The sequence below is a fragment of the Callithrix jacchus genome, chromosome 4 (genome assembly GCF_049354715.1).
Source record: "Callithrix jacchus isolate 240 chromosome 4, calJac240_pri, whole genome shotgun sequence".
Classification (NCBI taxonomy): domain Eukaryota; kingdom Metazoa; phylum Chordata; class Mammalia; order Primates; family Cebidae; genus Callithrix; species Callithrix jacchus.
In genome coordinates, this window is record NC_133505.1 from 48,005,185 (window position 1) to 48,020,200 (window position 15,016).

General features: G+C 38.4%; 1 protein-coding gene across 8 annotated transcripts in view; it reads right to left on the reverse strand.

Moving 5' to 3' along the window:
- Positions 1-15,016, reverse strand: part of KIF6 (kinesin family member 6) — a 412,611-nt gene that overhangs the window by 258,058 nt on the left and 139,537 nt on the right. For 7 of the 8 annotated variants that reach the window (XR_013534802.1, XR_013534801.1, XM_035295546.3 and 4 more), the window contains 3 exons: positions 12,015-12,221; positions 2,631-2,774; positions 1,252-1,338 (listed from right to left, as the gene is read on the reverse strand). Coding sequence is in view for 5 of the 8 variants with exons in the window: in XM_035295546.3 (XP_035151437.1) it covers positions 1,252-1,338; positions 2,631-2,774; positions 12,015-12,221 (438 nt within the window). In the remaining 3 variants the exon portion in view is untranslated. Of the gene's footprint in view, positions 1-1,251; positions 1,339-2,630; positions 2,775-12,014; positions 12,222-15,016 lie in introns of those variants that run through there. The other variant, XM_035295548.3, reaches the window with a different exon arrangement.

The window sequence follows — 15,016 nt, forward strand, 5'->3', positions numbered from 1 at the left end:
TAGGGACAGCAACAAAATCCACCCTAGGAGTTCAGTTCCACTTGAATCATGCCTTTTCTTTCTGTCTCCTTTCTCCAGCAGGAACACTGTGTACTGCTGATTCCTCACCAGGGACTATCCTGAAATAGATCCTGCCTCACTCATTGGTTTCTCCAGAAGAGAACTCCATCAGAGGAATGTGGTGCTTTCTGAGGCAAGCAGGATAAAACAGATAGCCTCATTATTCCTTTGTCCTCCTTTCCCTCTGTCCTTACATGGGGAAAAGAGGAGAAAAGACAAATAAGAGGAAGTAATTATGGGAAACAATTAATTTGATAATTTTTTTAGATTTGGGAAATTTGTAAATGAAACACTGTTGGTAAGACTTCACATCTTTTTTTTTAATAATGCAGATTATCAAACCCACACTAGCTTATTTACTAGAGAAATAAAAACTGAGTGATTTGAAAAATAATGTAACATTAATTATGGATTTTGACACAGTTGAGATATTTTGTTTTAACATTTTCAAAGTTGGCATAAACGAATTCAGTGTTGTATTTCATTTACAGAAAACCAACAAAATAGAGAACAGAAAACTTCTGCATTTATGATGAGCTAAATTATTACCATGTAAATTTTTTTTTTTTTTTTTTTTTGCTTAAAAACAGTGCTTTGATAAAGCAGGATTTATTGTTATAAAACTAGAAGTTTGTTGTTCCACGGATCAAACCAATAATGAATTTTTTGAAACTCCAGAACAAATAACAGAGTATGTAAAATATGGTTCTACTGAATATGAGGAGTTCTCTTTCTTTCTGAGCTTTCATATAAGGTGGACTATTACAGTCTCTAGATAGTTAAAGTGATATATTTTGAAAGGCTAAGTTCTGCATATAAATGTAATTGTGTGTGATTCTGTTGGATGAGTCCTTAGGACTCCCTGCATGTCTCCGCAGTGAAGCAATAAGGAACAGCCAGTAGGAAGAGCAGAGGCTCTTGAGTTAAACTGCCTGCGTGTGAAACCTGCCTTTGCTACTTATTAGCACGATGACTCTGAACAAGTTATCAAACATCTTTTTACCTCAGTTTTGTTATCGTTGAGGTGGAGATAGAGATAGCATCTACTCATAGGTTATTTAGAGGATTAAATGAATTAATACGTTTCCACCACTCAGAACATTCCCAGTAGAGAGTAAGTGTGCCTACAAGTTTTAGCTAATCTTTAATATACTTTAATATATTTTTTTACTATGGTTGTAAGTTGCTTACCAATCTAGGATCAATTTCTTCATTAAGAACAGCTTCATTCTTTATGAGTGCCACTCGCTGTGCAAATCTGCAGGTAGATATAGACTCCTAAGAAAGCAAAGTAACTTCTTAAAATATTATGGCATAGATAGATCTTTCTCTCTAGATAAAACGTAATTTTTTTACCCCAGAAAAAAGATACACACCTAAAGAGTGATGTGTATAAAAATCACAACGAGGAACCAAGCCTCTAAATTAGGAAGGTTTGCTCTAGAATAGCAGTCCCCAACCTTTTTGGCAGAGGGACTGGTTTTGTGGAAGACAATTTTTCCATGGACAAGGGGTACAGGTGGTGTGGTTTCAGGATGAAACTGTTTCAACTCAGAACATCAGGCATTAGATTCTCCTAAGGAGTGCCCAACCTAGATCCCTTGTATGTGCAGTTCACAATTGGGTTTGTGCTCCTATGAGAATCTAATGCCACCACTGATCGAAAGGAGGTGGAGCCCAGGCGGTAATGCTCACTCTACCACCACTCACCTCCTGCTGTGCAGCCCAGTTCCTAATAGGCCACAGACCTGGTACTGGTCCACGGTCTGGGGGTTGGGGACCCTTGCTCTAGAACATCATTTTTAAACCAAATTTTATTTTGACTTAATAAAATTACCAATGCCAAAAAGTGAGAGATCCTAAGGTCCTAAGTGGCAGCTGTTATAGTACGTGTTTTCAGTTGTCGATTGCTTAGACCGGAACCACATATATAAATCATAATCACAGCAAGAGCCATAATCCACACACATGAAGGATCACAAAATAAAGCTTTATAACAGGTCAAAAAGAGAGGCAGTTCAAGGCATCTTACAATCAAAGTCTTGGCCTTGTTTTAAGAACGACCTTGCCTGTTTTCCTCTTCTAGGGAATGTCTGGATCCCAAACATTAAACATCATCTGGTTCTAAAGCAACCCAGAAGAGCCATTCAGCAGCTAGTCCTACCAAGGCATCTTGATTGCTTCACTCAGCGACATTTCTAGGGACACATCTCAGAGATGTCTCCATGGTATCTAGATCTTAGTCATCAGGGCAAAATCAAGCAAGAGAAGTGGAGAGGTCCGCTCTCCCATTTCTTTGGGTGAAGTATGGCCAATCCATCAGCAGGCCTTCCAAATTTGCGGATGAGGCTTCTTCAAACTATCCTGTGCTATATGAAGTCAATTCTCAAATGAAGTTATTATAATAATGACTAATAGCCCAAAGCTGTGAACTCTGTTGGGTACTGCCCTCTGAAGACATATCTCAACCCAATTGAAAAAGTGGAAACCCACCCAAGATCCTCAACTCTGTCTCACAAGCTAGCAGTGAAAACCCAGTTTAAGATCACCAGAAACGAGAGCCAACATACATCAAGATTCCTTTTCTCTAAAGAGAGTGTTGCAATCATAGTTGTCATGCAGTTCCCTCCCAAACTGTCTCTTAGGACACTGGTCATCATGGAGTTTCTATAAGGAATGTGCGAACGATGCTTTTCTGAAAGAGCGATGATAACCTGTGGTAAAGTAGAAAGGTAATGGGATCAATTTAGCAGAAAATGCACACCTGACGAACAACAGAGCTTCAACAGCAATGAAAATATAAAAGGAAATAATAACTAAATGCAGCGTGAAGCCCAAAACTTGAGAACAGCTTAACAACAATATTCAGTACAAGATGGTAAAGACTGAATAAAGTAAATGCAGCATAACTGTGGCATTGTGAGCCCCATAATTTTTGGACAAATGAAATAACCTGTATGGAATTGGATACACTATTATTCTGTTTTTAGCGATTGGAAAATGTGTATAAAAACACAAGAGTAAAACATGCCTGATTAATACTGCCAAAATTGGGCTGTACACCAGTAAACAGGAACTTAGGGAAACAGTAAAGGATAGTGGTTGAGGTCCCAGATGCTCAAGCAAGACTGTCTAGGTGCAAGTCCTAGCTTTCCTAGGGCACATCACTCAACATGCCTCAGTCTCCTCATCTGTAAAATGGGAATAAAATAGTACCTAACTCAAAGGTAGTTGAGATGATTAAAAGAGTTAAGATGTGCATATTACTTTGAATAGTACCTAGCCCATAACAAGTACTGTATATAGGCTTGTTCCGATTGCAAGCTACAGGGGTAGTTTACCTTGGTTCAACTCAGGCTGGCTCATCTCACTCTTTATGAGTTCCTTAGGTACTTAATAAGAGGATACTAGATGGATAGATGGCAGATGGAGCAAAGGCTGCTGGGGTTGTCCCAAAAGGAGGCACCTGGGGCTCAGGGTTATCCTGGGCAGACGAATCCAGTGCTAGAATGTTCTTTACAAAGCGGCAGTAATCAGCCACCCACAGGCTGTGTCTTCAAGGACATCACAGGACCTTGGCTCCTGAAAATACCTCCGCCAGCACCTATCACTGGTCTAGTCCTCCCCTTTCCCAGGAGTGTAATTTCCACCACCAGAACCTCCATTACAATTTCGGTTTACAAAACAAAAAGGGAGCATTGTTTTTTGAAGGCTGTTTCGAGCAAAATATACAACTATACCACTAGTCTCACTCTAAATTCATGACCACAGATGTTAGTACAATTCAGTAATCCTGTGATCTCTCTCTCAGAAATCACTTTTCAACTCACAGAAATAAGACCTTCACACTTTCTTTTTTTTTCAAATCTTTGTTCACCTTCTCCTTCTCTCCTCAATTTCACTTTGAGCTGATGGCCACACTTCTACTAGACATGATAGATATAGATTCGGAACCCTGACCAGAGCTATCTCATGTCTCCATCATTAAAGCCCCTATACACTCTGCCTTTCACCTTCTTACTGCTCTGCTGCTGTCTAAGGCCAGTCCTCCATCCTTGCCCTCATCTGTTCTCTCCTACCTTTCTCCTACAATTTCTTCCTCTCTCATCTGAAATAATTTCCCTTTCAACTGCACAATTCCCATTCTGCATGCCCACTACAGTCCTAAATGAAGATGGCTCTTGCCAAGTTCATTAGCAACCTGCATTGTACCAAAAGCACTGATTGCCCTCTTACTGGACTTCTGAGCTGAGTAAGCATGCAACACTGGTACTCACTGCGTCTCCTGGGAAACACTGTTCATTTGCTAACTGAGACACCACACTTTCCTGGTTTTCATCTTTCCTCAAAAACTAGTTAATGAATGTTTCTTTTTCTTATTCCCAAATTACAAACTTTGGAGTGTCCCAGGGTTCAGTTCTTGATTCTCTTTTCTGTCTTATCTACACTCTCTCCCTATGTAATCTCATCCAATCACATGGCTTTAATTATTATTTTATTAACTTATTTATTTGAGACAGAGTCTCTCTCTGTGGCACAAGCTGGAGTGCTGAAGTGCAGTGGTACGATCTCAGCTCACTGTAGTCTTTACTCCTGGGTTCAAGTGATCCTCGTGCCTCAGCCTCCTGAGTAGCTGGGATTACAGGCATGCACCACCATGCCCAGCTAATTTTTTGTATCTTTAGTTGAGACAGGGTTTTGCTATGTTGGCCAGGCTTGTCTCAAACTCCGGGCCTCAAGTAATCCACCCACCTCGGCCTCCCAAAGTGCTAGGATTACAGATGTGAGCCACCATGCCCAGCCACTGCCTGGCTTTTAAATGTATCTATATCCTGATGTCTTCCCAATTTATACCATCAATCTCAACCTCTTCCCTGAACTACTATCATCTTGGCAACTCTCCATTTCTACCAGTTTCTATTCTTGATTTTCTTTCCTCTCTGCCTTCAAGCCTGATTCTTTCTCAGATCTTACCCATAATCATTAAGGCCCCACCATCAACCCGGTTGCTCAGGCAATCACCCTTGATTTGCCCTCACCCAATATTCAATCCAACAGCAATTTCTATTTGGTTTACCTACAACACTTGCCAGGAATTGGACCACTTCTTACCACCTCTTCTTACCACCACCACTCCAGTTCAGTCCTCTGGGGTCCCTTGCTTGGGCAACCACACAGGCCTTGGATTAGTCTCCCTGCTTCTACTTTTGTCCTTCCATGATCTGATCTCCACGTAGCAGCCAGAGAACTCTCCACACAATGTTAAGTTATGCCAAGTCACTCCCTAATACACTTAGCATAATATCCCAGCTCCTATGTGATCTGTCCATCTACCTACCTGACATCATGTCCTGTCATGTTCCCTGTGCCTGCACTGGCCTTCTGATTGTTGATTCAGCATGATGAGCTATCCCCACACCAGAGCCTCTGAAACTGCTGTTCCTTTTGCCTAGCATGCTGACCCAGACTTCTGTGCAGCTTTCTGCTTCTCGTTACTCACATCTTTGCTCAAATTTTGTTTTCTCACAAGGGTTTCCCCTGGACACCCTATCGAAAATAATACACCTACCTCCAGCCTGTTAATCTATTTCACTTTTCTTATAATATGTATCACTATTAAAATTATATAGGTACTTATTTGTTGTCTGCTTCCCCGCTAGGCTTTCTGCTCTGCAAGACCAGAGATGTTGTCTCTTTTCTTCACAGCTCGACCCCCGCTGCCTAGAACAGTGCTCAGAACTCAGTAACATGGCAGAAACAAAGCTGTCTTCCTCAGCTCTCATGGCAGCCCTCCTTCTAGTTTGACTTCCTATGGAATTACTTCTCCTAGTCTGTCTTGAAACTCATGTTTTGCTTAAGACATAGCTCCACCATGCAGACAGCCCTATGTGGGGTTTGGAGATGAGCAGTGAGAGGTGGTAGGCATAAGGAGGAACTTCAGATTTGTGGGAGACATGGTGGCAGAGTCATCTGATTCTTCTCAGACAGCTGTGGGGAAGTTTCTGGAATTCAGTGCCATGTGGCTATACAGTAATTCTTTGCAGCACAGTTCAGTGGTGTGGTTAGGTGTGTCTCCTGGTTGCTCTGGGTAGCAGCCAAATCCAGTTTTCTGATTTTTTTTGAGATTCTTTATGTTTAACAAACCATGCTTCTTAAAATAGCTAGAGTGGATTTTCCAGTTTACAACTAAGAAATTTGACAAATATTACATGTGCTCATCAAATTTTTGTTAAATAAATCAAGTAATGAATGAGAACATGACTTAGTATGTCCTAGGAAGGCAGCGTGAAGGTCATCAGTATGGAAGGAGGTTTGAGAGAACTAAGTTTCAGCATAACTGGGAAGGATGTGGGGAATATGGCAGACCAAAGTCAAAGTGGCAAGAGATGCCAAGCAGATCTCCAGGCCCTAAGAATGAAGAGGACAGATTAAGCATCTAAAAACATGCAAGGAGGGCCCAAATATCCAAACAGGGGCTGGGCTGACAGATGTGCAGAGAGTGGCATTATTGCTCTTAAATAATTTCTCTAAGTACTTTGAAGTCCTTTTATAAAACAAATGTCACTGGTTTTATCCCGCTCTAGGAAACAATATTGATGTCTTTTCATTCAATGGCTTTATTGACAACTTAAAGGAGAATATGCTTATTAAACTTCCTGTTGATATTAATTTTCTTTTTTGAGGCTGAGTTTCGCTCTTGTTGCCCAGGCTGGAGTGTAATGGCATAATCTCAGCTCACTGCAACCTCTGCCTCCCAGGTTCAAGCGATTCTACTCCCTCAGCCTCCCAAGTAGCTGGGATTACAGGCGTTTCTACCACCACACCCAACTAATTTTGCATTTTTAGTACAGATGGGTTTCACCGTGTTGGCCAGGTTGGTCTCAAACTCGACCTCAAGTGATCCACCCACCTCAGCCTCCTAAAGTGCTGGGATTATAGGCATGAGCCACTGTGCTCGGCCCCAGTTGATATTAAATTAATCATGTGTTCATAAACTTGCTTTTGGTTATAAGAAACAGAAAATGCAACCCAAACTGGTTCTAATTATAAGGAAAATGTATTGATTCATGTGATTGAAATAGGAAATGCTTTAAGTTAGAAGGAAACCAAAAGATTAGTGCTACCATCAAGGACTTAGTTTTTGCTCATATCTCTGCTATGTCTTCCATGTGGTAGAAGTCAGTCTCTTCTTGTGGCCCCACAATGGTTGCCAAAAGCCCCGATGTTACATACTTCCTTATTCATTACTTAGGTGAGAAAGAATTTTTCTTTCCTAATCATTAAACAAAATTCCTGATCTTCAGTAGAAATGAGCTTGGGTCCTGGGCCCATCCTTGAACTAATCACAGTAGCCAGGAGAAAGACAGGCCCAATTCACTTAAATCAGTCAGGATCTACCTGACAAGTCGGGATGGGCTCCTGGATGCGCTTCTCACTGGCATGGACATTTCATAGGCAATTCCAACGTCCTCTCTAGAAAGGGCTTTCTAAAGAATTGGAGATCAAATTGGGATGATAGATTAGAAAACACGGTCTTAAAAATGGAAAAAATGAATGTAGTCATCTTAGGGAAATCTCTTAAATAAAGTGAGCCTCAGTTTCCTCACTTGTAAAAGTAGTATTGAAATGTCTGTCTATCTCACAGAAATGTTTTAAAAATTAATAGAGATAATTTCTGGAATCATTCTTAGTAAGCAAAAAAACACTCAGTGTTATTGAAAAAAAAGTTCTTTGTAAAATGTTCTTCATGTAATGTTCTTTATGAAACTCTTGAAGACTAATTTTCACCGTATTAACACACTTGTGGGCCATTTCTTTAGAAGAGGACCCTGAGAAGGTATTTCTAAATACCTAAAGCTCTCAAGGAGTTTGGAATACCATAAGCCCAGCCCACTTGGAACAGATGTAAAACTTTGGAATGACCCAGAAATAGCAGATATTCAGGAAAGAGGCAGAGGTAGATTATTCTTTGTGGGGCTGCTGTGAGTTCTTAAATTGGGCAGGAATCAAATTATCTGAAAGGCACAAGAAAATGGGGTAGTCATAAAACCTGACTTTTTAATTTTTATTCTTTCCATCTTAGATTGCATGTACAAATACAACAGCAAATATTCCTGAAGTCATTCTTTAAGCGACAAGGAGTGGAACCTCACATTATGCTTAATAATATCTCCAAGTATCTAGAAACTGTGCCTGCAATCAATAATTCTATTTACTATTTAATGAGTTAAAGGTTTTTTTTTAAAGGAGGTCAGAAGAGTTTGGAAAATTATCCTATGAAAATTGACAAAGATTTGGAGTGTTACAACTGGCACTGACATCATTACCTTCTCCCCTTAACAAAACACATCCAGTGGAAGCCAAATAGAAACTGAAATTCTGAAGAAGTCACATTTATTTTGAATAATGGCTAAAGGCAACTCCAATTCTGATTTCTGTAGTGGTCCAGAGCAAGCACTTAATTTCTAGTGGTTTCTCACTTGATGTTTGGGCTGATAGAGGTTATGGGTCACACCAGGAGCACGCAGTGAGATTTAGGACAAGTATGCAAGTCTCCCTTTTCCTCCCATAAACTCAATTTCTAGGGCCAAGATGTTCTCTGTTACTGTGGCTTAAAATGTTTTTGAGGAAACTTTTTGTAAAAAGTACTGCATACACAAGGAGAACTCCAAAACCAACAATACTCTGGCAAACAGAAAATTATTTACTTGTGAACACACAAAGTACATTCAACTCAGAGAGGCTACCCACTTTGAGCAGGTGTGAGATTTCACAGTTATGGCCAAAAAGTAATTATAATGCTGCATGGAATTTGTGGAACCAATGTAGGCTAATTGAAGTAAGACAAGTTACCAAATGATTTCCCATTCCATCTCTATCTTATATATTGATTACCAACACTCAGATGGATTTCTATTACAGATTTCAAATAACTGTACTGCTAAGTATTTATTTGTATGCTTTGCTATTCTGCTGGCTAACATGATAGCCTGGCCTACTTCCAGTCATTCATTTATCCCCATTGCCCAACATAACTCAAGCCCCAGTAAACATTCAATCACAATTTGTTGAATGAATAAATGAAGCTAATTAAATTAAATTGTGTTACATTTGCAGTCTTATTAGTCCCATAATAAAGCACTACATAAAGAGAAGTTGATTAACAAAGTTCCTTGAATTTTATTATTCATTAAATATCTTCCTACTCTATTATTCTTATTCCTATGTACTCCTTGGTTTTCTCTTATTTCTTTCTGTGTGAAATTCGAAATTTCTCTTCTACCGACCTACTTATTCTCTAGCACCTACTCCTAGATTTACTCAGCCTCACATGTCCATGCTCAAAGACTAGTTTTTCCATATTTATGTTTTTCTTTCCTCTCCCACTAATCTCTTCTCTCTCCATTATGTTATGTTGAACCTCCTCTTTTCCTGTGAAGACACTTGTATATCAGTGTAAATGGTTAACAGCTGGAGTGATGCAGTGGGTGAAAATGAAACATCAGTTACAGAGACCAAGGACCAATGACATGTGAATGTCATTGAGACCCTGAGCAAATTCACCTCCCTGGGCTGGAGCTAAGAGCCGACAGGCTCGCAATTCCCACTACCTGACACGCTCTGCCCCATCCTTAATTGGCTGAACCCTACTCATTCCTCCAGTCTCTGTGTGGTATCAGGCCCTAAGAAAACCATCATCACCTCTCACCTCCTCAGTCTCAGTCAGATACCCCACTGCAACTCTTCTCACTCCTTTTACTTTCTCTTCACTGCTCTCACCTGGCTTACAGCCATATACTTAAAGAATATGTCTTTAATTCCTGTCTCCCTACACTGAACCGAGAGGTCTTTGAGGAGAGGACTGTTTCTATTTTGTTCACTACTAGGCACCAGTGCCTAGTGCAGCCCTCAGCACATTGTAGTTCATTATAAATATTTGTTAGATAAGTAAATTAATGATATAGAAAATCCAATGCCACATAGCCCTTAAGACTACTCACACATGGCTGTCATAAGAATTTTGAAGGGAAGAAATGTGAGGAGAGAAACAGTTTTAGTGACAAATAGCAGCTTGTAAAGGCTTATAGGATTAAAAAAAAGAATTAAGGGCACAACATTTCTCTTGAGTGATTACAATTGGTGGGAAGTCTGATTCAACTGATGAACATAATTTTGTATGAACAGATGGATGTAATGGAAATTAAAACGGACAGCACTGCCATCCGAAACAAGCAGATGAATTTCTTTGAAATAAAGCACTTTGAATACAGCCCATTATGTTTTCATATCAAAGTTCTGTGAGTGTTCTATTAAGTAAAAAGTTAACTATAAGCAGTGTGTAATATTTGAGCAAGAAAGAGCTTAGGAATGTTGACTCTTGTGAAAAATACTAAAATGATCTGAATGCCAGGCTGGCCTTAATCTCTGGGTGCTGCATGACTGGGATTCATCTGGTTGGAGTGTAGCCACGTGTACCTTGCTCAGAGAGGGTCCCTTAGGTTTCTCTCCACCTGCTTTTTTAACCAATGTGACCATTACATAGCATTTAACACTGAGGCAACATCCATCTCAGAAGGATTCATTAAGCAGTTAAAAAAAAAGCAGAAAAAAAAAATTTTTTCCCCTCTAATCTTTTAGCCGAATCATTAACAAGTCCTTCAGCCTTACCAAGAGTCTGTGCTTCTCCACTCAGACTTTTTATTGTGTTTCTTATTTATTTTATCTTATTTTTTCAATTTGGAAGTAGTTGCCATCTTTAACATTCAACTCACAGCCCTTATACTCAGAAAGCTAAAAGGAACTTGAGAAATTATCTAGTTCAATGCACTCATTTTAGAGATGAATATATTTTTTCTGAAGGATTTATTTAGCTAAATTCAGATGAGTGTTCTCTCCCCTGGCATTAAATCCAGAAATTAAAAATAGAGCCCAAACTGGGGTGGATTGTAATCAGCTTGGGTTAGAAGTAGGAAGAGAAAGCTACAAGTCTAAGAGAACCATCACGGGGTCAAAATTACCAACTAAATAAAGTCTCCCCAAGCAGAAAATGTGTCAGCCATCTCAAAGTTATGTTCCCTCTGTTAATCTACTAGCTTGAAAACAGGCAACAGGAAGCCAATTTTAACTTCTACTTACCAGCTACTAATTTTACAATAAGGCAGTAAGACAAAAAGTGAAAAAAGGTATAGGCTGTGAAGCCAAGCAAATCTAGAATCAAATCCTCACCCTCCCCTAGCTGGGTAACCCTGTGGGAAGACCTGTGGAAGACTTGAATTTTAAAATCTATATGATGGGGATAGCAACTAATACCTACAATCTAGGGCTATGGTGAGGTTTCAATAAAACGGAAGATACAAAATGCTAGTAGATCTACCAATGTTCCTGGCAGCATTAGTCACAATAGCCAAAAGGCAGAAACACTGCAACTAACTATTATACATTCATCCCCTGATGGATAGTTGCATTGTTTCTGCCTTTTGGCTATTGTGACTAATAGACATAGACATAGAATTGGATATTATGCAGTTTAAAAAAGGAAGAAATTCTGAGACATGCTACAACATGGATGAAGCTTGAAAACATGCTAAGTGAATAAGTCAGACACAAACAGACAGCTGTTGCATAATTCCACTTACATGAGATACCTAGAATAGGCAAATTTATAGAGACAGAAAGTAGAGTAGAGATTACCAGAGACCAGAGTATAAGGGAATGGGGAGATTCTGTTTGAGAGAATAAAAAACCTTCAGAAATGGATAGTGTTGATAGTTGCACAACTTTATAAATGTACTTAATGCCACTGAGTTGTACACTTAAAAATTATTAAAATGGCAAATTTTATGTTATATTTCTTTTATCATAATAAAAAAATTCTAACAGAATGCCTGATACATAGTATGTGGTCAGCAAATGGTAGCTACAGTTATTAATGCATCCCACTCTGCCCATCTTACCTGCTCTAAGTAATGTAGTGACAAGTTGATATACTTGGCCTCTGTTAGAAGATGGCCCCCTACTCCAGTCTTTGCGACTCGCTCTGAACCAGCCAGGTCAACCAAATGAAGTTTGGCATGTCGTACAGTCACAGATCCTGGTTCCTTGCTTGACAAATGAACAGTAAAAATGCAGTGGGAACGGGTTGAAGCTTGGTTCATAGGAGTCTATAAAAAATTGCAGAACAAAAATCATTTGAACAATGAGAATTTTTGAAGAATATCAAAAGTTTTAAAATGATATTTTTAGGGATAAGACATTTCCCATGAAGCCAACTGTCAACTGCAGCAAAACCACTTGTAACTCAGACCTTTAAAGTAAGTTATTTTTAACGTATTACCTCTTGAATTACTGATGACCAATGCAGATGGTTTGACTCAGAAAGCGAGAAAAGAGTTCTAATGAGGTATAGATTGAGTCCTCTTGCCAATAGAGCTTTATTTTATCACCTGACTATAATCCATACATTAACCTTGGCTAGCCAGATTAAAAACGCTTAATGTTAATCTCATGGGGAAAAAGGTGAGAATGTGTATATCAGAAAAATTAATGATCACAATTGTAAACATAATCCACAAAGAAACCTACCATCACTGCTACTATTCAACACAAAAGTGGAGGCCCTAGACAATATAATGAACAAGAAAAAGAAACAGAAGGCATAATAGTAGGAAAAGAAGAAATTTAAATGCCATTATGTATAAAAAATATGGTGGTCTACATAGAAAATGCAAGAGCATCTCCAAACAAATGGCTAAGAACTAAAAAGTTTAGCATGGTTGCTGGATATGAGATGAATATATAAAATGAATGAGGTTCTAATAAGTCAGAGCAACAATCAATCAGAAAATATAATATTATTCACAATGGCAAGAAAGACAATGAAATAATAAGGGATGAATTTTATAAAGGATATGTAATTTATAGAAACAATGACAAGATAACATTAAAGGACAAAGAAAACTGGAATAAAGGGTGCACACAATATTAATGCATCATTTCATAGACAGAAAAACTCCAAACTAATCTATATATAAATGTCTGTATATAACCTATATATTCAATGCAATTAAAATAAAAATGCTACAGCTTTTGTTTACAGAAAAAGACAAATTGATCCTAAATATCATACAGAAGAGAAATCTTCAAATAAAACAAAAAGTAATGCTGTTTACACTTCCTTATTGAAGTTGCTATATCAAAAAAGAAAAAGAAAAATAGCAAAAGTAATTCTGTGAAACAAGAACAAGAAAAGGGACTTTCCTGGCATCTATCAAGGTATACCATAAAGCTACAGAAACTAGAACAGTGTGGTACTGGTGCAGGAGCAGACAGCTAGGTCAGTGAGACATGCTGTGCTCACTGAGGAGCTCTGTATGAGATAGAGGAGACATCATACCTCAGTGGAGGAAGGATGCTCTTATTTAATAAATGGTGCTGGAATAACCAGCTGTCTATCTTGAAAAAAATAACTTAGATTGCTTTCTTACACTATGAACACAAAGAAATTCCAGAATAGATTAAAGCTTTAAGTGTGAAATAACACAATTCTAGCACCAGTACAAGAAAACATGAAAGCATATTGTAATCAACCCAAGGAGGTAAGGGATACTTTAAGAAAAGACATAAAACACAAAAATGAATTGATTTTAAAATATATGACCAAGATAATCCAAAATGTAAAAACTTCTGTCTGATAAAATCCACCATAAAATTAAAACACTAGAAGACATCTGCAGTATATATGGCTGACAGAACGTTAATAATAAATAAAGAACTTGGCTGGGTGTGGTGGCTCACACCTGTAATCCAGCACTTTGGGAGGCTGAGGTGGGTAGATCATTTGAGGTCAAGAGTTTGAGACTAGCCTGACCAAAATGGTGAAACCTGTGTCTACTAAAAGCACACACACACACACACACATACACACACACACACACACACACAAAGCCAGGATTGGTGTCATATGTCTTCAGTGCCAGCTACTTGGGAGGTTGAGGCAGGAGAATTGCTTGAACCCAGGAGGCAGAGATTACAATGAGCCAAGCTTATGTCACTGCACTCCAGCCTGGCTGACAGGGCGAGACTCCATCTCAAAATAAATAAATAAATAAATAAATAAATGAAATAAAGAACTCTTGCCAATCAGTAAGAAAAACTGAGCAAAGAATACAACTAGGTAACTCATAAAGAAAAAATCTGGAAATGGTTAATGAATATTTGGAAAAAATGCTCAAATTTATACATAATCAGAACCACATCACTTAGAACCATAAGGTTAAACTATTTTACACTCATCACACTGGAAAAATTAAAAAAAATAAGAGTCTGTGTTTGGTGGAGATAAAAGGAAATGGGAAATTTTATGTACTGCTGGTAGAAATATAAATTAAGAACAAATGTTGAACGCAATCTGATAACACGTGGCAAAGTTGCAAATACATATAACCCACAGCCATCAGTAAACTACTAGATATTTTCCTAGACAGAAAGAAATAGCAAGAAATTTGTGCAAGATGTAGAACCTAAGTAGGCATCTGTGGCAGAAAAGATTAGTAAACTGAGATAATTCAAATTACAGAGATGTTAAAATAAAGCAACTTTGGATAGATTGGCATAAATGGTTTTCTAAAATAGAATTCTGAGAAAAAAATGCAAGTTAAATAATGATATGAACACTATGATACAATTTACAAAATTAAAAAAGCAATATTATATATTGTTCATGAAGCTGTAACTTAGGTCATTAAGTATAAAAACACGGCCCAGAAGGATACACCAAATTAATGATAGCAATTGCATTTGTGAGGGATGGAAACGAAAGGCCAAGAAAGGGGCCTTCGGGTTTATCTGCAGCATTCTATTTCATTCAGTTCAAAATTATTAGAAGCAATTCCTGGACTGTAAAACATGGATGTTGGTCACATTATTCTCTGCACTTCTTTGTATTTTACATGTTTTG